Source organism: Nelumbo nucifera, chromosome 2 (assembly GCF_055504915.1).
Source record: "Nelumbo nucifera cultivar China Antique chromosome 2, China Antique-T2T, whole genome shotgun sequence".
Lineage (NCBI taxonomy): Eukaryota > Viridiplantae > Streptophyta > Magnoliopsida > Proteales > Nelumbonaceae > Nelumbo > Nelumbo nucifera.
The window spans coordinates 19,406,765-19,434,137 of NC_142650.1; the positions used below are offsets into that span (position 1 = coordinate 19,406,765).

The 27,373-nt window shown below is 39.6% G+C and overlaps 1 protein-coding gene across 2 annotated transcripts; it reads left to right on the forward strand.

The window, feature by feature from the left end:
- Nucleotides 1-710: 710 nt before the first annotated feature.
- Nucleotides 711-27,373, forward strand: ELF6 (Zinc finger (C2H2 type) family protein / transcription factor jumonji (jmj) family protein). 2 transcript variants are annotated; one of them, XM_010255622.3, is made up of 7 exons: nt 711-2,408; nt 3,538-3,616; nt 3,723-3,790; nt 13,362-13,512; nt 22,789-23,468; nt 24,893-25,084; nt 25,249-27,373. In XM_010255622.3, exons 1-7 carry the CDS (start codon nt 1,259-1,261, stop codon nt 27,117-27,119), a joined length of 4,191 nt encoding a protein of 1,396 aa, XP_010253924.1. In that variant the 5' UTR covers nt 711-1,258; the 3' UTR covers nt 27,120-27,373. The 2 variants fall into 2 exon arrangements, with proteins under 2 accessions (XP_010253924.1, XP_010253925.1); XM_010255623.3 differs by lacking the exon at nt 24,893-25,084.

A 27,373-nucleotide genomic window follows, 5' to 3' on the forward strand; every position in this document is an offset into this window, starting at 1 on the left:
AAAAAGCAAAAAGAAAAAGATATTATTAGTTTCTACCAGCTTGACCCAAATCCATGCTTCAGTGATAGTACGAGTCACAAATAAAGTATTTAAGCAATATTTTTTATTCAGAAAAATATGGGATTTCACGACATGAAAGATTTGTTACCCACTAACTCACTTCAGTTGACCTTCGTATCCCCCAAATGCTAACACACTCGAGCAACGATACAGTCACGTTACACTGTAGCACAATGCCGCATACGGGCCCACCCCCATCCATATACGTAACTCATTAGTCACTACGTACCGTATTGATATTATGCATGCAGTTATTTGATGTATATATCTTTCCATTTTGTTTTAGATCAAAATGTAAAGGAGTGATCTGATGGTTAGGATCGACGGATACCGAGTCATCGTATTGAATAGAACGTTATGATGTCATATTCGAAAATCCGACGGCTCAGATTGAGTTGGTATTATAATATTAACATGGGCATCTGCTCTGTCATATCATGGACTTTCGTTCTTCGGCTCGTGGAATTGGACCAAGGTCCAAGGCCCACAAATTACTGCGTGCGGACTTTCTGTTTCTGGTTTATAATCTATATCCGTAGTAGTCATAGTCATGGAGGCTAGGCTACTGTCTATGCGTGCTAACGTGCGCAGATGGGCTAACAATAACACGATGTGATTGGGTGTGGGAGTTGGATAAAATCTGCAGGTAGTTCTTTTATGGACAAATCTAAACAGGCAGCCAGGCAGGCAGTTTAACACGAAACTCTGAACTCCCCAACTCCCAACCGAAATCGTGCGAACCACCGTGGCTCCGACGATGCGCTATGCGCCATGGGCGTAGATTAGGACAGTCTAATGAGTGCGGTTCCATATTGCGCAGAGAGAATGTTCCTTGGAACCCAGACAACCGGTTTTCAGTTTTGACTCCGTAGAAATCGAGTCCTCTATCTCGTTACCTCAGTGTCTCGGAAGCAAAACCCTACTACTCAACTGCCGTTACGGGTTCCGTCGAAGGTTATTTTCTTCATCTAATTCCCTACTAGCTTGTTATTTTTGTTTTGCATGCTTGTTCTTCGATTAATGTATGCTGAGTCAGAGGAAACCAGTGGAAAATCTGTCAATAATCTTCAGCCTAGGGTTAGAAAGACGTACTTAATCCATGGGTTATTGGTGTTTGTATAAGGAAATTGTATATGTTTGCCCAGTGTGGTTTGTTTCTTGATTTATTCTGCTCTGGCCTTGTAAATCTCGGTTCACAATGGGTGATGTAAAGATACCTAATTGGTTAAAAGGGTTGCCTTTGGCACCCGAATATCACCCAACGGATACCGAATTCGCAGACCCAATTGCTTATATATCAAAAATCGAGAAGGAAGCGAGTGCCTTTGGGATTTGCAAAATTATCCCTCCATTGCCAAAACCTTCAAAGAGATATGTTATTGCCAACTTAAATAGGTCACTTTCGAGGTGCCCGGAACTGGCTTCTGATGTAAATTCCTCAGCTGTTTGTGCTTCCTCTCAACTGGGTGGTGGGGATAAAGGGAATGATGGGGAGCTTCGGGCGGTGTTCACGACAAGGCATCAAGAATTAGGCCAGAGTATGAAAAAAACCAAGGGACCCCCTCAGGTTCGGCAATCAGCAATGCAAAGGCAAGTTTGGCAAAGTGGGGAGGTGTATACACTGGAGCAGTTCGAGTCTAAGTCCAAGGCTTTTGCTCGGAATATTTTAGGCATGTGTAAGGAAGTTTCTCCACTCCTTATAGAGGCATTATTTTGGAAGGCAGCTTCTGAAAAGCCTATATATGTGGAATATGCAAATGATGTGCCTGGGTCTGGTTTTGGAGAACCCAAGGAACCATTTCGGTACTTCCACAAGCGGAGCAAGAAGAGAAAGTTTGATAAGAAGGTTCAGGGAATCCCTAATTGTGAGAACCAGGTAGTGGATAATATAAGCAATTCTAACAAGGATATTGAGAAAGACACCTTCGTGAATAATGATTCAATTCCATCTTCAGAGAGTTCTAAGCCATCTAGCTCGTCAAATTTGTCATCAGATGAGGGTTCAAAGTTTTTTAGGCAGAAGAGTCTAAGTGCTAGTTGTGACAGGGAAGGTACCGCTGGTTGGAAACTCTCAAACAGCCCTTGGAACTTACAAGTTATTGCACGCTCACCTGGCTCACTTACACGCTTTATGCCAGATGATATCCCGGGAGTTACTTCTCCCATGGTTTATATAGGCATGTTGTTCAGCTGGTTTGCCTGGCATGTGGAAGATCACGAGCTTCACAGCTTAAATTTTCTCCATACTGGTTCTCCAAAGACTTGGTATGCAGTTCCTGGAGATTATGCCTTTACTTTTGAGGAAGTTGTTCGTGCCCAAGGCTATGGGGGAAATCTTGATCGGCTAGGTACATTCACATGATTCTACTGAATATTCAGTCCATCTTATGAGCTTTCATGATTTCATTTTTTTTTCTTGTTGCCCTATTCTCTTATGAATGTTATGTTACAATCCTTCCCCCACCCTCCGAAGCCCGAGAAAAAAAACAGCAAATTGACAGTGGTGGAGTAACTTTAATGTTTTTTCTGATTGATTCTGTCTTTTACTTCTTAGGCAATCTGCCATTCTGCCCATTTCATTTCATATTTTCTTTCCAAAAACAGTGGCTGTAAGCAGATAGTTTTCAAGATGTCTAGGCGACACTGGGGCGCCTAGGCACTAGGCGATAAAAATTTTATAATATAAAAAATCTGACTTTTGGCTAGTTTCCTAGTTTTATATACCATTCAGCATGTATATTAATTGAAAAAATAGCAATTCTCTTTATTAAGAACATTAAATTTCCTCTAAAAATGTGGCAAATCATCACATCTAAAAGATAAAAATCTTTTACATATATTAATTTCATTATTTTCAAAAATAATACTACTATAATAAGTATTTAATAGAGAAAATTCATATTAATTAGCAGCTAAAGATGGTTATCAACTTTATATGATAAATATTCATGATGGAAAGTAAAATAGAAAAAAAAACAAGGATGAAGTTTCTGTTTTATTTAATTAGAGAGAGAGAGAATAGAAAAAATAACTTTATTATTCTATTCTTTCTTTCCTCTTTCTTTTCTTTTTTTCTTTCTTTCTTTTTCTCTTCTCAAAACCCTTTGATCTTTGAAATTTCAATAGTAAAACATTAAAATAAAGTATAATTGATATATATACCATTATAATAAAATGTATTAACACATACATTAATAAGATACAGCAATATAAATGATATTATAAAAGGCGCCTGCCTTGTCATTTTTGTTGCCTAGGTGGGCGCCTAGTCGCCTAGAAGGGCGCATAGTTGCTAAAAGTCAAGGCGTTTGGGCGAGGCACCCAGCCAAGGGTGCCTAGAAGCCTAGGCGACGCCCTGACAACTATACTAAGCACAGAGAATAATATCATTTCAATGACACTCAGATAATGTTTCTTCTTATTCTTTTTTTTTTTTTTTTAAATAAAGGATAACTGAGTTTCTTTTTTTATTGTTAGCTGCACTTGCGCTTTTAGGAGAGAAGACAACTCTATTGTCACCTGAAGTGGTTGTTTCATCAGGAATTCCCTGTTGCAGGTGGGTCCTTATAAGTTGACCACTGTTTATTCCACTCATATGCCTTTTAGATATAGACTAATGTTTATGCTTGTGGTTTTTCTTTTCTTTCTTTTTTCTCCTTTAGGGTAGTACAGCATCCTGGTGAATTTGTTGTGACTTTTCCAAGGGCTTACCATGTTGGATTCAGCCATGGTAATTACTTTACAAAATTCTCCTATTCTTAGAGAGCATTTGCTTATGAAATATAATTGTTTTAACTTTGTTCCCAAACTAACCAAACTAATAGTTGTTCTGAACTAGTGTCCTAATGATGATCCTTGATACATTATTGTAAAATTTCTTGAAGGCTTGACTAAGCAAATGGAAAATGCCAATTGTTGACTTTCAAGCCTGTTCATAATTTTTAAATATCAATAACATGCATTTTTTCCTTTTTTTTTAACAATTTATATGTTAGATTAATACTTAATTTCATCTCATGTTGGGTCGTAAATGTCTTTGTCCCTTTATATTATGGTCGCCCTATTATAAAATAATATGAGGGGCTGCTGCCCGCTCTATTCTATTGACCATAGTACAAAGGGGCAAAGACATTTATGATAGGCTTGACTCCAACTTGAGGGGGAGTGTTGGAGTAAACAACAATCCAACACTCCCCCTCAAGTTGGGTCATAAATATCAATCATTCCCAACTTGTTACAGAGATCAATATTACAGGGGGTAGGAACTCCTTTTGTAAGGATACCAGTGAATGAACTAGTTTGAGGAAGTGATGCAAGGAGTACAGATGTCTACCCATCTCTAACTTCTCTCTAATAAAATGCTTTTTAACTTTAACATGCTTTGTTCTATCATGAAGAATAGGGTTGTGGGCAATACTGGTAGCAGCTTTGTTGTCACAATATAAAGTCATAGGGTTGTCACTGGAAGACCCAACTCAAGAAGCATGTTCTTCACCCATAACGTCTCAGTCACTCTATGAGCCATTACATGGTTCTCAGACTCTGCACTTCAACAATCACCACAGACTGCTTCTTACTTCTCCATGTTACTAAATTACTCTGCACTAATAGGTTTTAACCTTCAAGTCTTCTCAGAAAAAAAAAGAACCCTTCAAGTGTCCATTGTTAACAAACAATATGCCTCTTCAAGGATGCTTCTTCAAATACTTCAATATCCTTTCAGCTGGTAAGATGCGTGATATTTTGGGAGCATGCATATGTTGACTGAGAACCTTGTATCTCCCATAAGAGGTCTAGAATATATTTCCAGTGGGAAATATATTCATGGATGTTTAGTAGGACTCTGAAAGTGCTAGGGATTGTAGAGTCCTTTAGAGGACCAGCAGATAAGGTAAGGTATTCTAGGATGCAACTTGGACTGGGTTTGCTTGGGTTGATATCAACCCTAGCTCAATTTGATGTTTTAAAACCTTAACCCAACCCAATTTTACCCAAGGTTCTTAATCCTAACCCATTGAAATGCTACCTACCAACTTTGCAAATAGATATATAAATACATACTTGCATACTCATAAGTCATGCAAGCACTCATATTTTACAAAGAAGCATCATCACCAACCTTTTTCCTCTACACCTCTCTTCCCATGAACACACTTGTCTACATTAATCCATACATATCCATATGTAACATTATAAGAATATACAATTACAAGTGAAAAGAATCGTGCCAGCACATTTTAAAACAGGTAGAATTGTAGATGCCTTAACAAATTGAAAAGTAAAAAAGAAGAGGACAATTGGCCCTTAGGTACTTAAACACTTAATAAGAAAAGCTCAATATTTGGTGTCCATCATGCACCATGAAGTGTTCGTTTAGATAGACTACTAGATCAACTAATATTGTATCTAGGGGTGCAACTTGGGTGGGCTTAACCTGAACCCTACCCAACCCAATACACACACACACAACGTTTTACATTTGTTGTATAAATGTAGACGTATGTTGTATAAGATATACTATTTAGATGAGGTGTATGGTGGTTACAACTTATTGTAAAATACCATCCATAAAAGTAAAAGATAAATAAGAAACAAGTAGACAACCCAAGGCCTAGCTTGAGTATGCTAGGATTTACCTTGAGAGTTGGGCCTGGCTGACAACTTCTGGCTTGGCTTCAGTTTGGGCCACACTTTGTGCTAAGGTTAGTCTTAGGGTTGGGAATAGGTTGAGCCTAAGCCCAATCCAATTGTAATGGATGCAGTTGCAAGGGGTGGAGTAACAAGGTAGTATTTTTTTTTTGATCAGTAAATATGTGTTTTATTAAAATTCAGATTGTAATCATTTTATACAATTTGATGATGGAACTATTGATCCCTTTTCCTCACTCTATTCATCCCTCATTACAATGTAGCCCAAAATAATTGCTGTTTCAATGCCCCTTGTTTTGCTAATCCATCAGCTAGCCCATTTGCACTTCTTCAAACCCATTTAAATTCAGCCTCAATCTCCTTTGTAATCTTCTCCACTTCCCTAATCACATGTTTAAATGTCCATGGGGTGTGGCCGCTATTTGTTGCCCATGAAGTTACTACTTTTGAATCCCCTTCCACTTCAACATGTCTGCATCCTAGTTGTTTGGCTAGCTTTAACCCTTGTAGTAATGCCAATAGTTCAGCCTTCAGCGAGTTTCTGTTGCCAATCGGCCCTGAGAACATACTCAATATCCTCCTGTTAGGGTTTCTTAATACTCCTCCTATTCCTCAGATGCCTGGATTTCCATATGAGCACCCGTCAAAATTCAGCTTTACTTTATTGCCCTCAGGTGGTGTCCACTCCGGCCTTACTTTATCTCTTAATCTCGAAGATTGTGCTACTTCGGACCAAGTTCTTAGAATATCTGCGACTGAGAAGACTTGAAAGCAGTCCAAGAGTTTTACCTAATGGGCTACTTTCACCTTGATATTATCAATCACTTCCTCTACTGTTCTACTTTTTTCCAAGAAAATTCTGTTGTTTCTCTCTTCCCATATTACCATCCCTCTTTTCTTTCTCTGTCTCAAGAAATCATGGTTGAAGAGTCCTGCCACATCTTGAGGGGGAGCCCACCTACAGCCAAAGAGAGTACGAAAGAAATCCCAAATTCGATGCACAAAAGAACAGGATATCATTAAATGAGAAAGGGTCTCACCACTTTCCTTACACAGTGAACACACATGAGGAGAAAGGCACATGTATGGGTTCTTTTCTGCAGCATATCACAAGTGTTTATACCTTACCAAGGAATACTTCTCAACAAAAAGCTTAGATCTTCGGGGGAATAGGCTTGCACCGGTTTTCTTTCACAGGGAAGATCCCACCTAGAGGGTTGGGAGAAGCAAGTACTTTGAAGAAAGAGGAGCAAGAAAAGAGGCTATCTGGAGAGCCTACCCAGATTCTTGAGTCTTCCAATGGAGGGTCCAGTTGGATCTGCCCTAATAGGTTCAGCAAGCGGGTTAAGGATTCACACTCATTCTCCCTTAGTCCCCTTCTAAAGCCTAAATTCCAGTTCACACCAGTTGGACACAGTGATCCCAACATGGATATAGCTTTTCCCTTAAGGTTAGATAGTGCAAAGAGATCAGGGAATTTGTCTTTTAGTGGGGTTTCCCTTACCCATAGATCTTCCCAAAACAGAATTCTATTACCTTGTCCCACATCAAATCGGATGGAATTGAGGAAAGTAGGGTAGATTTCATGAATTGCTGTCCAAGGAGAAGCCAAAGACCTGTGAGGGGAAACTTTTTTATCCCAACCATTTCTAGCCACCCCATGAATGCTCTCAATCACTTTGTGCCACAATCTGTCACCCTCAAAGGGAAACCTCCAAAGCCACTTACCTAGTAGAGCTGTGTTCCTTAAAAGGATGTTTCCAATTCCCAAACCCCCTTGTTCCTTGGGTTTACTAACATGCTCCCACTTGATCAAGTGATCCTTCCCTTCCTCTCTTGGGTGCCAAAGGAAATCTCTCATATACTTCTCTAGGCATCTTGCTACCTTAGAAGGGATTCTAAAAGTTGAAAGGAAATAGGTGGGGAGGTTTGCCAGAGTGGCTCTAATCAAGGTTATTCTTCCACCCAATGAAATGTAATTCCTCTTCCAAAGGGCTAACTTCCTATCAAACCTTTCTAACACTGGTTTCTAGAAGCCAACTGACTTGGGGTTTCCTCTTAAGGGTAAACCTAGGTAACTAATAGGCCAGCTTCTGATCTCACACCCCAAGATTTCTGCAAATCTTATTAGTTCTCCTTCCTCCAAATTGATCCCTACAATTCCACTTTTGGTCCAATTTATCCTCAACCCTGTCACTCTCACAAAATTATTCAGCAACACCCTCAAATTTTCCACCAACTCCTCATTGTTTCCTTCACAAAAAAATATGGTGTCATCTGCAAATTGGAAATGGGTAACAGTCACTCGGTTTCTACCTACCCTCCACCCTCTGATGAGGTCTTGAGCATCAACTTTTGCCACCATTCTACTTAACACTTCTGCCACTCAGGTAAACAAGAATGGGGATAGGGGGTCACCTTGCCTAATTCCTCCTCCTGGCCGGGAAGAAATCCTTTGCTGTACCATTGATTAGGATTGAGTAGTGAGCTGAACTTAAGCATCTTTTGATCCAAGCCCTCCATCTATCTCCGAATCCGAATCTTTCTAAAACTTTTAGGGCATCCCAATTAACCAAGTCATAGGTTTTTTCTAGATCTACCTTACAAACCAGCCCCTTTTCTCTACCCTTTCTTCTTTCCCCTACACATTCATTAGCCACCAAGATTTGATCCACAATCTTCCTTCCTTCTACAAAAGCTCATTGAAAAGGAGAGATGATCGAGGGTAATACCTTTTTTAGTCTTTCTGCTAAAACCTTTGACAAATTTTGTAAACACTCCCAATGAGACTTATTGGTCTAAAGTCTTTAGGGGTTTTGGCCTCCCTCTTCTTTGGAATCAAAGTGATGAAAGTGGCATTTGCTCCTAGTGATACCTCCCCTTTGGAGAAAAATTCATTAAAGACTTCCAGGATGTCTGGTTTTACCATATCCCAACACTCTTGATAGAAGGCCATGGAGAAGCCATTCGGCCCAGGGGCTTTAGATCTGTCCATTGAAAAAATAGCTTCCTTGATTTCTTGAAGAGAAAAACTCCTTTCTAGGACACGAGATTGTTCTTCTGACAAAATATCCCCTTCCATCTCTAGCAGTTCTGGCAACGCTCCATGTGGGCTTGAGAAAATTTCTTTAAAATGATTTACAAAAATCCTTGTAATCCCTTGGCTTTCTCTTACCACTTGTCTCTCTTCCTCCACACTCAAGATTAAGTTCTTCTTTCTCCTTCCCGTTGCAAGAGAGTGAAAAAACTTGGTGTTTCCGTCCCCCTCTGCGAGCCACTGACATCTTGATTTCTGTCTCCAACAAATCTCCTCCTTTCGTAGTATCTCTTCAAGTTTTTGCTTTTGATTCCATCTTTCCCCTCTTTCTTCTTCTTCTGAAATGACTCCGAGAGCCTCTTTCCTATCTAGCTCCTCAATCCTTTTCACCAAAATATCTTTTATTTCCTCTACCCTTTCGAAACGGGCTTTATTCCATTCTTTTATTTTTTCTTTTAGTGTCTTCAGTTTTCTGGAGAAACCTACCATTTTCAACCTCCCCAAAGGTCTGTGTGCCTCCCACCACTCCTTTAGCCTGGTCTTAAAAGTAGGGTCTTCAAACCACATGTTCTCAAATCTGAACGGAGAAGGGCCTCCCCCTGGGATTTCTTTCTCAACACAAATAGGGCAATGGTCTGAGGTAACTCTAGGTAAGCCTCTTGCTATCAAGGATCCCCACATTTCTTCCCACTTAGGAGATAAGAGGAATCTGTCTAGTTTGGGGCAGGTTGGGGGGGATTGAAAATTCGACCAAGTATAATCTACCTGAAGCAAGGGGGGGGGGGTCTCTTAATTCTAGAGTGTCTATTAGCCTATTGAACCTCCTCATACTAGTAATAAACCCTGATTTGGGTTGTTTGATTCCCCCGAATAACTGATGACATTAAAATCACCCCCCACGCACCACGGGCCATTCCACAATCCCCTGATGGCACATAATTCCTCCCAGAAAGCTTCTCTTTCTCTGTAAGAATTAGGGCCATACACATTTGTTAAAGCCCATTCTCTTCCATCCAACTTTCTTTTAATTTTTAGGGAGATTGAATACTGGCCAATCAATTCTTCCACACATTCCATTTCCTCATTCCTCCATATGGTCAGAATTCCCCCTGAAGCTCCCCACGAGGGTGTATATGACCAGCTCAAACCCCTGGCTCCCCAATTGCTCCTTATCCACCTTCTATTCAGCTCTAATAATTTGGTTTCTTGAATCATGATCAAAGTCTGGTTTTTCTTTCCTGAAAACATTCCTGATTAACCTTCTCTTCTTCACACTTCCTAATCCTCTTACGTTCCAACTTATTATTTTCATCTTAGTGATTTGTGACACCCCTGGGTTGGTTCTTCTCAACACTCCCCTCTTCTTTTCTTCCCATTTTCCTCCACATAATTTATTCCACTCTTGAGCTTCTCAATCTCACTCATTTTCCTTTTCCTTTGCTTACTCTTTTTTCTCAGGTAGACTTTCTTTCCTTTTTGCCTTTGTACTGCCCACCCTATCTCCTTCTAACCCCTCCTTTTCTTCCTGCCCATCTTCCTTTGCCCCCTCTAGGGTTTTGTTCTGGGATTGCTTTGTCTGGGTAGTGAGTGGGTTTAAGCTAGCATCAGCACTATCCAAACCTAGGGTTGGGCCAGCTAGAACTTCCAGGATTAATGATATAACCCTAGCCCTCTCCTCCTCTACTCCATCTCCCAGCAGATTCTTTGGCTCCGAAATTGTGGCACTTTGGATTGAGAGTTCCATGGTAGGTGGGGTTATGACAGGACTTGCACAGGTAGCCAAGAACAAATTAGAGACCTCTTTAGAAGGAAGCCAAGGAGAGGAAAAAGGAACTGGAGATAAAGGCGTAGGGGTTCCCTGGTTTGGCACGTCCAAAACCTTCCTTCGATCGAAACTGGCTGATTGAGAGTCCCTGGCAGGTAACACTGGGATAGCATCTAACTTCTGTTCCTCTTGTGTATCTGTGCTTTGGATAGTGCTGATATCTGGATCTCTGTCTTGGATATCCTGAGGTTGTGTCTCCCTTGGTATTTCTCTTGGATCACTGTTGGCTACAACTCAGTCCACCTTAGGGGATGAGGCAAGTCTCATTTCTATTTCTTCTTCTGGTGACAATACATAGGTTCTAGAGGATTCTTCAAACAGTAGATGCGTCCCTGTTATCTCATCATTCCACAGATTATAAGTTTTAGTGTGAGAAACACTTCCAATGCTGCTTTCATCGTGCCAGACATCTTCTTGCCTTGGATCTTCCCAATCGTTTTCTTCCTCAGAGTCTTCACGCTTGGACCTGTTAAACTTCGGGTTTGGCTTGTCTGGGGTTGTGGAATTTGTCTTCACAATCGGCATCCATTTCCAGTTGCTCTTTGACCGTATGGTTTTTACCCCAGCGTCATCGCCGGCTGCTTTCAGAGGGGTTCCAGAGATATTTTCCGCGACCACTGCAATAGAAGAGGTTGCAGGGGTCAATTTGGATGATGATAGACCCCAGCAACCGTCCCCAAACCTTTGTGTCGGCCTGTGCCCATGTGACTTTAAGTGGTCACGTGACCTATTTAAGTTACCTGGTTCGACCGGTTTAGACCCTGGGTCCAGTTTTGGCGCCCTTTCAAAATTTGTTCTTTTATTTCCGCTCCCTCCAGCTGCCACGTCAGCATAGGATTTTTCTTAGCTCGATGATCTGAAATGAATGGCTCAGATTCTAATCCTTCTTTAGAATTCTGACGGTCATCTTTCTAGTTTACTGTCTGCCCGTTTGCCTTCTCCTTGCAAAGACAGTCAGACTTATCCTCCAAGCTTCTCCCATTTTTTACCTTTGCCATGTCATCATCTTCTACCTCTTGCAGGCTTCTACAGAGTCTCTCCTCCACTGACGGCAGCAACCAGACTACCTCATGTGTGTCGCCTACCTCCAATCTCACTGTTCTCGGTATTGATTCTACTTTAATTCCCCCCAGTTTCATCGAAGCTGCACTGATATTAGATACGTCCACTTCCTCCAGGACACCGCCGCACAGATCTGTGATTTTCTTGAAGTTTTCACTGGACCAAAGATGAAATGGGAGCCCTAGCACTTTGATGCGGAAGATTTCTGTCTGATCTACACAATTCGCATTCAGACACCACTGACTGATCACCATTACTCCTACAGAAGTCTGAATGGGAAGAGCATGTATTTCTTCCACCCGATTGTCTGCTTCTAGTTCTAGTAATGCCTTATCTTCTTGAAATGGCCGAAGAACGAAGCTTCCGTCCACTTTCAGTTTTCTTTTAATCTCCTCTGCGACACATCCCCAGCTGCCTACTCTTTTGTTTGCAAGTATCACATTTTTTTATGCCAGTTCTGGTATGCTTGGTCTTCCTTCCCTGCAACTTCCTTTTCACCAACTATATGCAATAGATTTTCCGGAGCTTGGTTGGGTTGGATATTCGTTTGCCTGTTTTCGTTTCTCCATAAGAACATCTGCAATTCCTTTACGAACAGCAACCACCCCTTGCTCTGTTTTCCCATAGGAATACTAATCATTTGTCTTCTACCTTTGCTGAACCATTCTGAAACTGTTACAAACCAGCCCTTCCTATTTAGTCGAAGTTCAGCTACAAACTCCTTTCCATTGATTTTGATTGAGTTCTTCCAGGCTTGCGTTTTCCTTGACACCAAAGCTACGTCTAGGAAACCTTTCAACCATGCTGCTTCCTCCCTTTGGATATACACTGTGGCTCTTTTTAATTCTCTTATCTTCAGAAACACCAGAAGCCTCGTTTTCACTTCTTCTAGTTTGTATTGCTTTGCTTCGAAAGAGATTTCCTTTCTCCACCTTCCCACTACTTCGAACTCTCCCTTCATTACAATCAAAGACCGGTTACACTATAAGACTTCCAATGCAAGAAGAAAACAAAGAGAGGAAAAGAAAAGAGATGGAAAGAGAAGAAAAATTAAGAGATTTTCTAGGTTTTACAATATCATCATTATCATCTAGTCCTATCTCAACTATATGGGTTGGTTACATGAGTAACAAGGTAGTATTTAATCCAAAGTGACAGTGAATTATTAATTTATTATGATGGTTTATGGTTGTCCTTTGGGCTGATTGTGTTTTGTATCCCTTCTGCTGTCTATAGAATGAGAGGGGTATTTTCTTCCTTGTTTGAGTTTTAATAAAATTTATTTTTTATTTTTTATTTTGATCAGCAACATAAGAACAACTTTTATTAGAACATATGAAATATTACAAGAATGAGTAGCCTTGGCTACCCCAGAAAAGCTTAGGATAACAAAAAAAATATTTCTTATAATTACAATTGAGCCCAAAACCAATTCCTTCTATTGACCCCTTGCTTAGCTAAATACTCAGCTAAGCTGTTTGCTGACCTAGGAACCCACTGCAGAACCACTGGCATGTCTTAGTTTTAATAAAATTTATCTTGGTTAACAATCAAAAGAAAAAAAAGGGTAACATAGAAGATAGGATGAGAGGGGTATTTTTTTCCTTTGCTTTGGAAAACTGAAATCATTAGAAATCTCCTTGAATGAGTGTCTGTGTGTGCCTTTTACTTTTTCCCCCTTTCTTTTTGTTAATAGGTTCTCATGACCTTCCTTTCTGTGGAAAAAAGGTTTTAATTGCGGGGAAGCTGCTAACTTTGGAACCCCACAGTGGCTCAAGGTAGCCAAAGAAGCTGCAGTTCGTAGGGCTGCTATGAATTATCTTCCTATGCTTTCCCATCAGCAGCTGCTGTACTTGCTGACCATGTCATTTGTTTCAAGGTCAGCTTGTAAATTTTCTCAAATCTCAATTCCTCAATATATATTATTAACCAGTGCTTGTTAATTAGGAACTTCTCTATGAAAATTTTTTTTGATGTTTTGCTGTGGTTATCTACTAGGCTTGGATAAAAATTTGTAAATCTTGAGCTTTAAAACACTTATACCTGATCATTAATCTGGAATGATAAAAACACAAAAACCTACAATGGGGTGATTGGCATAATTCTGTGATTTGTAATTTTTTCTATTAACAAGTTAATAAAACTTTTTTGATTGTTACCAATCCCAAAAAAAAAAAATAAAAAAACCACGAAAGCCTTTATCTGATCATAGTGTATCTTGGACTTGTTATGACACCTTTTGATTCAGCTTTGTGGTTTGTAAAATTGTCTAAATCATACACTTTTAGCTGGTTGATAGACTTGCACAGTATTCTAATTTTCTTTTTCTATAAACAATTTAATAACCTTGGCTTGATGTAGGGTAAACCATTTCATGTCATGTAAGACAGAATAACTACCATAGTGTCATGGGGCTAGTTGACGCTGTACTGCATTAATGTGTTAAGTATAGGCACACATTTTGTCAAGGGGACCCTGTGCTTAACCTTTACACCTTAGTTCCCTTCTGACTACCTACCTCCCCTTAAAGAAGCACTTAAGCTTTGGGGGTTCTGACAGAAGAATACATCAAAATGTTGAATAATCATACTGATAGTTACAATAATGTCATTGGCATTCCCCCACATACAAAATACATACATAGCCCCACCTAGACACACATGAGGACAATCTGATGGCATGCTGAGGGCAGCTATGTTTGTACATTGCTCTCTCTCCATTGGCTATGCTCCAATAACCCAGAGTCAGCTACTTGGCTCTTTGTGCATTGCTCTCTCCATCAAATGGTCTAGTTTCAGGGGGGTTATTAAAGTGCAGCTATGTTTCCCAGAGACCATTTTTTTGAAGAGGTAAAGTAAGATTTTATTATGAAAATAAAAGGATACAGGAATTGTTCACTGCACAAAGGCTGTGCAAAAGAAACACCTTAGGAATCCTCCAAAAATTAATCATTACACAAGCACTCGATACATCCCCTTTGAACAGCATATTTGAACTCAGCCACCCTCTCAGATCATCTACAACTGAATTTATCACCTTTTCTACTTGGAGCTATTTTTGATCAAAGACCCTCCTATTTCTCTCCCTCCAAATGGACCACAAGATTGCCAAAGGAATTGCATTCCACAAGATCCTACCCTTTTTGCTCAAACTTTCAACTTTCCAGCTCTCAAGAAGGGACTTAGCAGAATTAGGCATGCAAGAGGAGTAGTGAGTGGACTTAACAAAGTGACTTCAAATTCTTGAAGTGAATTCACAGTAGAGAAACAAGTGACTGGAAGTCTCTTCTCCCTCACCGCATAAGACACAAGAGGCATCTAACAGCACCATCCCTTTTTGAATCAGCAAGGTCTTTGTCAAACACTTATCTCCAACCACTATCCATGCAAAAAACTTCACTTTAGAGGGGGGCGGACCACCCCAAACTAGATGACTAGGGAAAGAGTCTGAGTCAGCAGTCTCCAAAGCAGAGAAAAAGGATTTAACTGAGAACAATTCAGATTTGGACCAACCCCAACAGCACTGATCTGGGGCAAGGGGGTTTAACCTTATGTCTTGAAGCTTTGCCAACAGCTCTGCCACCTGCGGAACCTCCCAATCATTAAAGTCTCTCCGGAAAGAGGGAGTTCAGAAAAGTGAATCACCTGAAGCAACACAGCACTTAGCTACCATAACATCCTTATCAGCAGCCAAGAGAAATAATTCTGGAAACAGATCTTTCAAGGGCAATCTGAGCACCAGCTGTCATGCCAAAAATTCAGCCTTGTACCATTCCCAACCTTACACTTAATTCCTTTCACAAAATGAGGATAAACCTTATATATCCCCTTCCACAAAATGAGCACCAGCTGTCATGTTTCCCAGAGACCATAAAAGCATTATTTAATTGCTGAAAATGAAAGGCTTTAAGCAAAAGAGGAAATTGTAAGGTGCCAACCAGCAGGTTGGTAAGGTCTCCTGCTGGTTGTAGCGGAGACCTGGGGATCGAATCCTGTCTGCACCTAGGTTGGGGGATGGGCTACCCTCCATTGTGTAGCCCTTCAAAAGATATCAAAAAAAAAAAGCTAAGGAGGAAATTATTTTGTTCTATGGTGCCTATAGTGGTGATTTGGGCTGTTTTGAGTGAAAGGAACTCATACATGCTTGAAAGCAAGGAAAACTCATGGAAGGCAATCTTGTATGTAGGTACTTTAAAGTTTGTGGCTTTTGGTGCAACAGAGCTTCAGGAAGTACCCTGCTCTCCTTTTTTGACTTGTTATCTTTGAAAAAAATGAATGTAGATATCCTCCCACTGTGTTAGCCTAGTGCACACAGGTTCTGGTGTACATTTTTTATCTTTTTTAATAGGGAAATTGTCCAAAACTCACCATGAGTTTTCAGCATTTATCTTAAACTCACAACTTTTCTAAATGTCTAAAATTCATCATGTCACTAACTTGACGTTAAACAAACTAACGGGTGTTAATATATTACCATTTTAACCTTCATAGAAAAATATAAAATATATACAAAATAAATTAACAGGTGTTAATATATTACCATTTTAATATTTAGACATGAAAAAAGGAAAATTCAAAAATATTTTCAAATATAAAATACATAAAACATAGAAATTACAAAAAAATATAAAAAATTATAAAAATTACAAACAAAATAAAAAATTATTTTCAAATTATAGAAACTATAGAAATTGAAAAACAAAATCAGAAAATAAAAATTGTAGAAAAAACACAGAAATTACAAATAAATAACAAAGAATACAGGAAAATTTATAGATTGTAGAAAATAGAAAAGTTAAGAAAACAGAAATTATAAAAAACATTGGAAATTATAACAAAATACTAAAAATGCAAAAAAAAAAAAGAAAATTGAAAACTAAAAAAGACCATTTTTCCTCTAACTCGCCATTCAAGGGTAATTTGGTCATGAAAATTGTTATTTATGCTGACATGGACACCTCTGTTAAGAAGCATTAACAGTGCACTAACGGAAGGTGAGTTTTGGAAAATAAAACTTTACTGACATGGTGAGTTTTAGCCATTTTGAAAAGTTGTGGTGAGTTTAAGGGAAATGTTGAAAACCCACGCTGAGTTTTAGACAATTTCCCTTTTTAATATACATAAATGGAAGAGCTATACTTTACCTTTCAATACACACATACAGACCATACAATCATATACTCATATAGGTGGTAAACCAAACTGATCAATGGACAACTAGGGAAAATAAAAGGTATTAGAAATGGTAATGGGACTCTTTATGTGTGAACGGGACAATGCAGAATGCTCCTTGAAATGATCAAGGGTTGGAGCAAATGTTGCTCATTAAAGTAAGGGGTAATGAAAGCTGGGACTTATGCAAGTGTGTTAGGCTGTGCAATCTCAGATTGGCCTTTGAATTACTTAGGCCTCCCCTTAGGAGATAATCCCAAGAAAGAAAGCTTTTGGAACTTGATGGTGGAAAGATTTAAGAAAAGACTTGCTTCTTAGAGGAAAAATTATCTTTCCTTAGGGGGAGGATCACTTTGATTAGGTCTACCCTAGATAACTTACCTGTTTACTTCCTATCAATGTTTAAGATTCCCACAAACGTCTCCAACAATTTGGAAAAGTTAATGAGGGATTTCTTTTGGGGAGCCAGGAGAGGAGAAGAGGGACCACAAGGTGAGTTGGGAGGTGGTAACTAGATGTAAGAAGCTAGGAGGTCTTGGGATTGGGAATATTAGGAAAAGAAACATGGCTTTGCTGGGGGAAGTGGTTGTGGAGGTTTCCTTTGGAAAAGGAGAAATTGTGGACGAAGATAGTGGCTAGCATTCATGGGCTGGAGGACAATGGCTAGGATCTGGGAATTCCTACAAGGGCTACAACTGCTTCTCCATGGAGAGCCATCCATGATCTACTTCCAGTATTCTCCCCTTGGATCAAGTATGGCTTGAATTCAGGTAACCTAATAAAGTTTTGTGAGCAAACTTGGGTTGGGATTTCCCTCATGGACCAGTTTCCCTCTTTGCATACTCTGTTAGATTTGAAAAATTAACCTATCTCTTCTTTCCTAGTTCCTTCAGACTCTACTTCTGGTTTTGGGTGGAACCTAGGCCTGAGAAGGGCCATTAGGGATACAGATTTGGGTTGCATTTTGACTCTATTAGCCAGGACCCCACTAAGGAAGACATTAGAATTTGGACCCCTTCCTCCTCGGGTACCTTCTCTTGTGCCTCGTTCTTTGAAACCCCAATTCAACCTCCTACCTCTCTTGGGTTGGCCGTCCTTGTTAAAGAGATCTGGAGCAAGCCCATTCCTCCTTGGCTTGGTATTTTTTGCTAGGAAACTTTCCTACAAAGAATCAACACAAATGACCTACTTCAAAGAAAGAGACCCAATTCTTGTTTATCCTCGAATAGGTGTACTTTCTGTAAAGTTGATGGGGAAACTGGCTACCACCTTATGGTTACTTGCCTGTTTGCTAAAACTATTTGGGAGTGGGTTTTCTCCCTTTTTGGGTGTAATTGGAATCCCCCTTTGAATATGCAAAGCTTGTTCTCTCCTTATTTCAGATGGCCTAAGAAAAGAGAGAGGATTATGTGGAGAAGCATTAGGGCAACAATATGTTGGTTTTTATGGGAAGAAAAAAACTCATGAACTTTTTTCAAACAAGGAAAGAACCATTGAAAACTTATTAGAGTTGATACACTCAAGGGTGGCCCATAGGCTGAAATATTTGGACCTATTCACAGATTTTTCTGTGGTTGATTTGTTGAGAAATTAGAAAGAGATAGCTGATTCTGCCCAGGTTAAGAGGACTCCTAGCCCCTCTTGGACCTCTCCATCCTCTGGATTCATAAAACTAAATTTTGATGGTAGTAGCATAAGGAATTCAAGGCCTTTTGAGATTGGGGGAGTGTTCAAGAATGAAGAAGGGATTATTCTTGCCATGTTTTCAGGTCCAGTTGGAGAAGGTAACTCTCTTAGGACTGAGACCTTTTTGGCTTTTGAAGGAATCCAAAGAGCAAGAGAGTTGAACATCAAAAGATTGGTCCTTGAAGGTGACTCGAAGGTAGTGGTTAGATGGCTAAAGGAAGACAGCAGTGGCATATGTGGAGCTACAACAATGAAAGGAAAATATTCAAATGGCTTACTAGGGACATTGAGGTGAAATACAGTTGAGTGAAGAGTACTGCTAACTCAATTGCCGATTGGTTAGCCAAGTAAGGGGTGAATAGGGATTCTTTGTTTTGGGCTAATTTCTAATTCCTCTTTCCTTATAATATGCTGGTGGGGAGTTAAGACATTTTACCCCCCTCTCTTGTAATTAAAGATTCAGATCTTTAATAAAGCTTATTGTTATTGATCAAAAAAAAAGTTGGGAGTTATGGTTATTCATTTCTCATAAGCCTTAGGGGAGTTGGAATTCTTTGATGCTTGGGAATTTGTTCTTCTAGTTCTGCTTTTATAGCCATTGAAACCTTAGGATTTGGGGACACATGGAGCATTAGGACCCACCATTGGATGGGTCCTTCCTAGAAGAGTATATTGTCGTAGAAGACCAATATAAACTTCTTGAGGTGAGGTTTGAAAGCTTCATTCTTGAGTGCTTGAAAAACAAATGGGGCATTTGTAAGCCCAAAAGGCATCACCAGAAATTCGTAATGGCCTTCGTGTGTTCTAAAGGCGGTGTTGTGCACATCCTTCGGGCATTTGGTGGTACCTTGACCTCAAATCCATTTAGAAAACACTGTAGCAGCCCATAATTCATCCGACAACTCATCTATGACCAATATCGGAAATTGGTCTGTAATAGTTATGTGGTTTAGGGTGCTATAATCCACACAGAACCACCATGTTCTGCCTTTCTTCTTGACTAAGAGGATTCATGATCAATGTGGATCAATACTTGGTTGTATCATCTTCTCTAGCCATTCTTGCACCATTTTTCTGATTTCATTCCTTTGGAAATGAGGGTAGCAGTAGGGTCTTACATTAGTGGGTGGTGCCACCGCTTGTATAGGAATGCGGTGATCTTGGACCTTGACCAAAGGAAATTCCTTGGGTTCAACAAACACATCAACACATTGTTGTAGGAGATGATGGTCCGATGCCTGTTTGTGAGGGTCGGCTTGCGCTACCTCTATAGATGAAAACAACTCTAGGCCAGGCATAACTAAGCCCAATTGCATGAGGACTAGCTATTGGGACCCAATGTTTTGAAAATCATATTTGTATTGTAAATCATAGAGAAAGTTGAATCGAATCAAATCGTGAATCATATCGTAAATTGTAAGATTATTTCTATTTTTACAGACTTATCAAAAAATTAAATATAGATATATTAAAAGGCTAAATATATAAAGGAAAATGACTTTACTCCATTTTAAATCTATATCTACCATATATGTACTTAAACCAATAAAATTTACCACTTATACAATGGAAGCCTAAGATGATATAATCAAGTTTGACTTGAAAATCAAACAAATTTGCATAAAATGGCTCTTTAACCTACATATGATGGAAAATAAACTCATTTCTGTCTTAAATAATATACATAAATCATTTTCTTGTAAGGGCTTTAAAAAAGCCTCCCTTGGTAGAACATAAACAAAAAATAACAAATTAGAGAACTAGTTCTTAGTTGAATTTATTTGAATCATAGTGAATCGTAGAAATCATAAGATTTATGAATCAAATTGTGGGATTGAAACATAAATATAAGATTTTTACAGAAAAGGATCCAGACATAACATTCAAATCAAAACATTGATTGGACCACCACTGGAAACACTTGAGGTTCTCCTCTTGGGTCTCCAACTGATTCAGTTGGGCTTAATTCCCTTGAGGAAGTGTGATACCATTCATTTGGAATTCCATGATGAGTTGGGCCCAGTCATAGATCACCCGGCCCAACTAATGCAACCAATTGCACATCCAACATGATGTTTGTTCCACTGGACTCTAATGGATAAAAGGCCATTGTCAAGAGTTTCCCTTGGACTTTTAGTGGAGTGGATGACTAAGCCCATTTGTCTGGCCAGATCACCCTTGATAAAATTCTATTTACTATCACTGTCAATGAGGACCATGACAGCTTGACCCAATAGTAGACGTTCAACTTTCATGGTTTGGGTAGAGTTGTGGCCCATCAAGGCCTGGAGAGATATTTTAGGAACCTCAGCCTATAGTTGGACAGACGTTTGTTCCTCATTTGGGCTTGCATCATTAGGTAGATAATCAATTTGTAGTAGATAAATCTGCCGGATCTTCTAACAATGGCCTGGTGCAAATTTGTTGTCACAATTGTAACATAAGCCTTTTCTACGCCAAGCTTGCATTTCGGCCCAAGTCAAGTGTCTGAAAGGCATAGGAGATTGGACTATAGCCCCAATTGTCTTCAATGGTGGCAGTTAGGCCTGATTGAGTGGGGTCTTCAAGATCAGCCCTGGTCTCTGGTTCACCTATCTGGGGATCTCTTACCCAAGGCCTCCGATGAAACTGCCAACCAAAGCCTTCTCCAACCAGCCGGTGCCCCTGGTGGTGAGCCTCCTAAACTCGACCTGGTACTCTTGAATGGTCCCTATTTACCTCGGCTTTGAGGGAGTCTCATTGTAATCTTTGTAGGCCGGTGAACCAAAAAGAACACAGATGGATTTAGTGAAGTCCGATCATGTGATCTCCTGTCCCATTGAAACTACAAAATCACCTCTACATCAAGGTAGATGGAAGCTATTGAAACCCATTGGTGTGGAGGAGTCTTGTGGTACTCAAAGTAATGTTCAGCCTTGAAGATCCAAGATATTGGATCATCATTGGAGAAGGTATGGAAATCAAGCTTTGTGAACTTGCCAGTGAATCCGCCTCTCCTGTGATTACTTCTGTCGCTATCCTGTTCTCTTTGCTGCCGAAATTCATTCTCTCGCTCTAAGTATCATCGTGGAGAATGCTTCCTTGATAAACACATGCCTTCCATTGTTCAATCACCCACTATTTATATGCCTTTTACAACTGAATTAGTTAGTTATAGATCTCATTTCAACCACTAACTGACGTGGTTGTCTGGATAAACATATCAAATGGGTGGCCTCTAGGTTGCTGAGCTGGGGTTGGATGGACCTGAGCTTTTAGGTGTGGAGTTCCGGGCTTGGTTTGGGCTGGCCACTGCCGGGGGGGAGGGGGTTGGGCTTGTTCATAAACCATGCATGTCTAAAACAATTTACTACAACATGCACATACAAACTCTGGGAATATCCAAATTTCTTAATTTTTGTGAATCTAAATGATCTTAGTATCCTAAAATTTGAATTATTTCTTTTAGGGTAAATGGTTGTAACCTTGGTATTTGGTAAGCCAAGAGATTTTTCCTTTTCTCCTTTTTTATGTTGGTGATAGATCCCTGGTAAAGGGTTTGGGGGGGGGGGGGGGGGGGGGGGGGGGGGGGGGGGGGGCGGGGACAAAAGAAAGGAAGTAATTGGGTGATTTTGAAAATCTTGATAAAGAATGTTAACAAGATGGTGGAAAGTTTTCCAGCGTTGGACTTCTGATTTGTATGTCTACTATTTGGGTTTTTCCTTCACTCTTGGATCATTAAGCTACTGCATTATCTTTTGTTGTACACTTTCTCACCATTAATTGATTCTGCATCACACAATACTTTCAAGCACTATGGAATCATTGGAGGGCCTGCAAGGTGCTGCAACATCCTGAAGGTAGAATGGGTTTACAACTACCCTATGAAATCAACCAATCCTAAATATCTTTCCATGTTTTATGATTTCAAATATAATAGTCATCTAATGGCTACACTGGATTCATTAGTTCTATATCTGATAATCCCAACAGGAATCTCCAAAGATGCCTTTGCAAATTGCAAGTAGCTAATGCATTTCTTCTCTGTGATTGTGTGTATAAAACTTTTAGATTTATATGTGGTAAATCAGGTTCTTATGCCCTTATGCTTATGTGAGTTGTTGAGTTATATATATTTATATTTTAAGTTTTCACTGGAAAGTTTTGGTAAAATATTGCACCACCTTTATAATTTTATTCCTTTTGTTTGCCTTCGTAGATTATATTTCCATTCTTGTGGTGTCCAAACATTTTAGAGAGGGCACCTAATCCATAACTTTTTCTCCAGTTTGAATCTGCTGGACTTATTTTCATGCCAGAGTACCTAGATCCTTACTCCCAGGAGCACGAAGTTCTCGACTGAGAGATCGCCAGAAGGAAGAAAGAGAACTACTAGTAAAGAAAGCATTTATAGATGATATGTTGACAGAAAACAATCTATTATCGAATCTTCTTGGAAAAGGATCAACTTATCATGCAGTATTGTGGGATCCTGAATCACTGCCTTCCCCTTGTAAAGATTCTCAGTCATTTCCTTTGCCCACTTTTCCAGATGCATCTAGCTTGTTAATTGATGAGAGAAACATGGAAACCTGCAACAATGAAAAGAAAATTTTCCATCCAGAGAATGTGTTACATGATGGGCTCGATAGTGTTGGTACTACATCAAGCAGAAAATTATTGCCTATTGGTACCAATAATGACGATTGTTGTGATAGTGTGGTTGACCAAACAAAGTTAAATATGGACACTTCCGACAACTTGTATGCGGAAGATGCTGATTTGCCATATGGTTTACATGTTGACTCAGAAACATTGGCATGTGTGGCTTGTGGGATTCTTGGTTTTCCATTTATGTCTGTAGTACAACCATCTGAGAAAGCATTTGAGAAATTCTTTCATGCAGATTGCCAATCGTCTCAAGAAGGGACAACTCTAAACTCTGAAAAGTCTTTTTCTTCTTCATACATGGATGTCAGTTGCAATGGTTCTGCTTCAGGTTCTACTGCTGCAAACTTGGTCTTATTTAATATCTTTTCCTGGTTTCCTTGGGTTATATAGTCATTATTTTGATAATTGATTGGATGAAGATCTCACTTAAGAACTTATTGTGCTATGCAATTTTCTATGCAGAGGAGTGTATCCCCCCTTAAGCCATCTACTAAGCCAACACTTGAAAGAATTAGTTGATCTCACCATCTATCTGTTATGTTTTTTAGATCTGTAGGGAAATAGTAATGAAAAGCCAGGAACAGTGTGCTTGTAATGGCTCTTTTCCCTCTGCATTGGTCATCATAGGTCCTGCAGAGGGTCAAACATGTGGATGCGTTCCAAGTTTGCTGAACTGCTAAAGTCTCAATACAAAGGGACTTGTAAATTTGCAACCTTGAGATGATCTCCATGCATATGATGGATTGATAACCTTTCTTAGTTTTCTTTTTTACCCTTGGAAAGATAAAGGGGGGAGTGGCTTCAAGAGATCAACCTCTAGATACTGACCACCAATTTTCTATTCCACATTGACCGGGGGGGGGGGTGTTATTATCCTTGTGCAACTATTTCAAACATTAAATAATTCTGTATTCTACTCAGAATTCTACCCTGCTTCAAGCATAAGGTACAGCTGTCTTGACTCTGACATGACCTTTAATGTTGGAATTTAGCATAAACTGGGGTGTTTTTTGTAGGTCTAGGGTATTCCTTAAGAAGCTTGAGTATCATAATTGTGTTAGGATGAAAGAAGCATTAAAATGGTTCAATCCTTAGGTCAAGATATTTCTTTGAGGTATGATGGTTTCTAAAGTGGTTGTATGGGAAAGGTCCATTGTCTCTGTTATTATAGGAGGTAGATCATCCCTTTGTTTTATTTTTCCATCTTTGGGAAATGGGGGGGGGGTGTCTTCTGCAAGTTTTATGTACATTTTTTGCTTACCCCTTAAAAGAAGAGACCTTTAACACTGCCAATTGTGTTTTTTTGTTTTTTTTTTTTGTTTCTGATAAAAAAATTGTGTCTTTTTGTTTGATATTTTGTCAAAAATCTACCCAACTCAACCTTAATTGCAATTATTTGGGCTCTATATATTGTGTCAAACATCCAAGTCCAAAATGAAATATAGAAGTGAGTTATTTTCAGTATTTTGTTAGGTTAAAAAGATTTGAATTTTGTAGATGTTATTATACAGATATACAAGGGGGGCAAGATAAGAATGAAAATAGGAAAAATTACCTTCAAGCTGCAAGAAGAATATAATATTATACCCATGACTGGAGCCCTGAATTATGAGAGGGATTTCAAGAATCAAGCTAATAAAAAATAACAGCTGGAAATTCTTCATCACTACCAATCATCATCAAAAACAACCAAGTCACTTAACTGTTGAGGCATTTTCAAGTGATTGAACCATTACATGCTTCGATCTGCAGATTTCATGGCTGGTCCATCTATTTCAAAATCTGGGAGTCTGCAGATGTTTGCATCTGGTAAGGTTAGCAAGCTGTGGAACACATCTAATAAATTTCTAAGACCACGGGTCTTCTGTTTGGAGCACACACTAGAAATTAAGAAGCTATTGCTGTCAAAAGGTGGTGTAAATGTACTCATAATTTGCCATTCAGGTGAGGCAATCTATTTTATATTATTATTCACTTTATTATTTTACATCTTTCTGTGACTAACATGGCTCTACATGATCAAACTAGATGAGATATCTGAATTTTTTCTATCTTGTATACTTGAAGAGGACTGACTATGATTTCATTTATGGATTTGATTTCTATAGACTATCCCAAGATAAAGGCACATGCTACAGCCATAGCAGATGAAATTGGTGTTCCTTTCAACTACAAAGACATTCCACTGGAGCATGCATCTCAAGAAGATCTGAACTTAATTAATATTTCAATTGATGATGGACAGGAAGAATGTGGAGAAGACTGGACCTCAAAAATCGGACTCAACTTGCGATACTGTGTCAAGCTCAGGAAGGCATCTCTCTCAAATCAGGAGCAGCATGCTCGTGCCTTGGGTGGGTTGTTCTCTGATATTATTCCTGGCTCAAGACTCTCGGGGCTGAAGTGGCAGTGCAGAAGATCCCGAACACATCACAAAGGAATTGGACCAAATCAAGCAAAATCCTGTGAGAACGTACAAGTTGAGAAAAGCGATGCTGCCGATGCATTGGTAGGAAAACCAGATGACAGCAAGGTTGCCACAGAAAATAAAATCATTCAATATTCAAGAAGAAGCTCCAATGGTAAAACAGGTAATCCTGTAGGAGCTAATCGGCCTTGTGGCTACCTTAGAAAGCCCCTGTTGGGGGAAGTTGCAATGGTTAATAATGAAGACTCAGATGTTAACAGCAAAAAATCTTCTGAAGATAATTCTTGTGGCGCTGAGAAGCAAGAAAATGATCTTGGGCAGTCATCTATTTTTGTCATTCATAATGACAACATACATCATAAAATCCAGACAACTGAAGAAACTAGAAAAATGAGTGTGATTTCTGATCCATCCCAGTCTGCAGGTTTGCATGCCATTGCTGTTCCAGCATTTGGAACTGCTGAAGCACAGGCAGATAAAACCGTGAAGACTGACATTGAGGGCAAGGCTTGTAATTTGGTTACACAGGATGGTTCCGAAGAGCATGACATGCAATTCACCAATGAAATCAACAAGATGAATGAGTTCTCTACTCATCCAAATTTCCCACGTTCTCTGTCTGTTGCTATCTCAACTGATAGAATTTATGAAACAAATATGGATGACGGAATTCTGGGGGAAACAAATGAGAAGGCTGAGTCTCATAATTATTCAACACTGGATAAATCAGAAATGCAACAAGTTATCCAGACTGTAAATGGGACTAACAAAGATCCTGAGGGTTATAATGATGGCAACTCAACAACAGATCAGTGTATTCATCCCATCCCAATATTAGAATCTTCTGGAGTTCCAGAAGAGATACAAGATACTGAGGGGCTATGCATTGGTCCTGATGATCATTCTTCACACAACAGAATGGAGTTGGAAGCGGCCGACTCCAGTATTTTGGACACCAAGCTGAATAAAAAAGTGGGAAACAAAAGAAGAAGAGAAGTAGAGAAGATTACAGGTCAGTGCCTTGAGGGCTTTATTAGAAGCCCATGTGAGGGGCTGAGGCCAAGGGCAGGCAGAGGTGCAACATCTGGGCCTGGAACTCGTATCAATACAAGAGTGGAAAAGGCAGTGGTTAAGAAGATAAAGAGACGACTGGACGGTGATACTGCTTCTAAACAAAATAAAGATGAAACTAACAGGGTTCACAAATGCGACTTTGAAGGCTGCCATATGAGTTTCAAGGTAAAAGCAGATCTCCTTGTGCACAAGAGAAATCGGTGCCCACACCAGGGCTGTGGCAAACAGTTCAGCTCCCACAAGTATGCCATGCTTCATCAGAGGGTTCATGTTGAAGACAGACCTCTCAAGTGCCCATGGAAGGGTTGTAAGATGTCATTTAAGTGGGCTTGGGCAAGGACAGAGCATTTACGGGTACATACAGGGGAGCGACCTTACAAGTGCAAGGTTGCGGGATGTGGCCTAACATTCCGGTTCGTGTCAGACTTCAGCCGGCACAGACGGAAAACTGGGCATTATATGAACTTGCCCACGTAGTTACATTCTTTTAGTTTTTGGTAGATTTAAGGGTTTATTTGGGTCATGCAGAAGTGAACAAAAAGTTTCAATTCTGCATACAAGAGATGCACAGTATAGTGCAAACCCGAATGTCCTGATGGGTGTACATTAGACTGATAACCACGTTAGGGCTACATTCTCCACTCATTCTTAGATTTGTTGTAGTAAAGATCATTCTAAATTTTGCATGCATTTTAGTTCATCTTTCTGGTTACATGATCATTCGTTCAGGT

What these genes read in the sequence shown, in the direction of transcription:
- ELF6 (XM_010255622.3), top strand. Translation starts at nt 1,259, where the DNA reads ATGGGTGATGTAAAGATACCTAATTGGTTAAAAGGGTTGCCTTTGGCA. An exon ending in TCAGGAATTCCCTGTTGCAG is followed by an intron (nt 3,617 to 3,722) that starts GTGGGTCCTTAT and finishes TTTCTCCTTTAG; the next exon opens with GGTAGTACAGCATCCTGGTG. An exon ending in CCATGTTGGATTCAGCCATG is followed by an intron (nt 3,791 to 13,361) that starts GTAATTACTTTA and finishes TGTGGAAAAAAG; the next exon opens with GTTTTAATTGCGGGGAAGCT.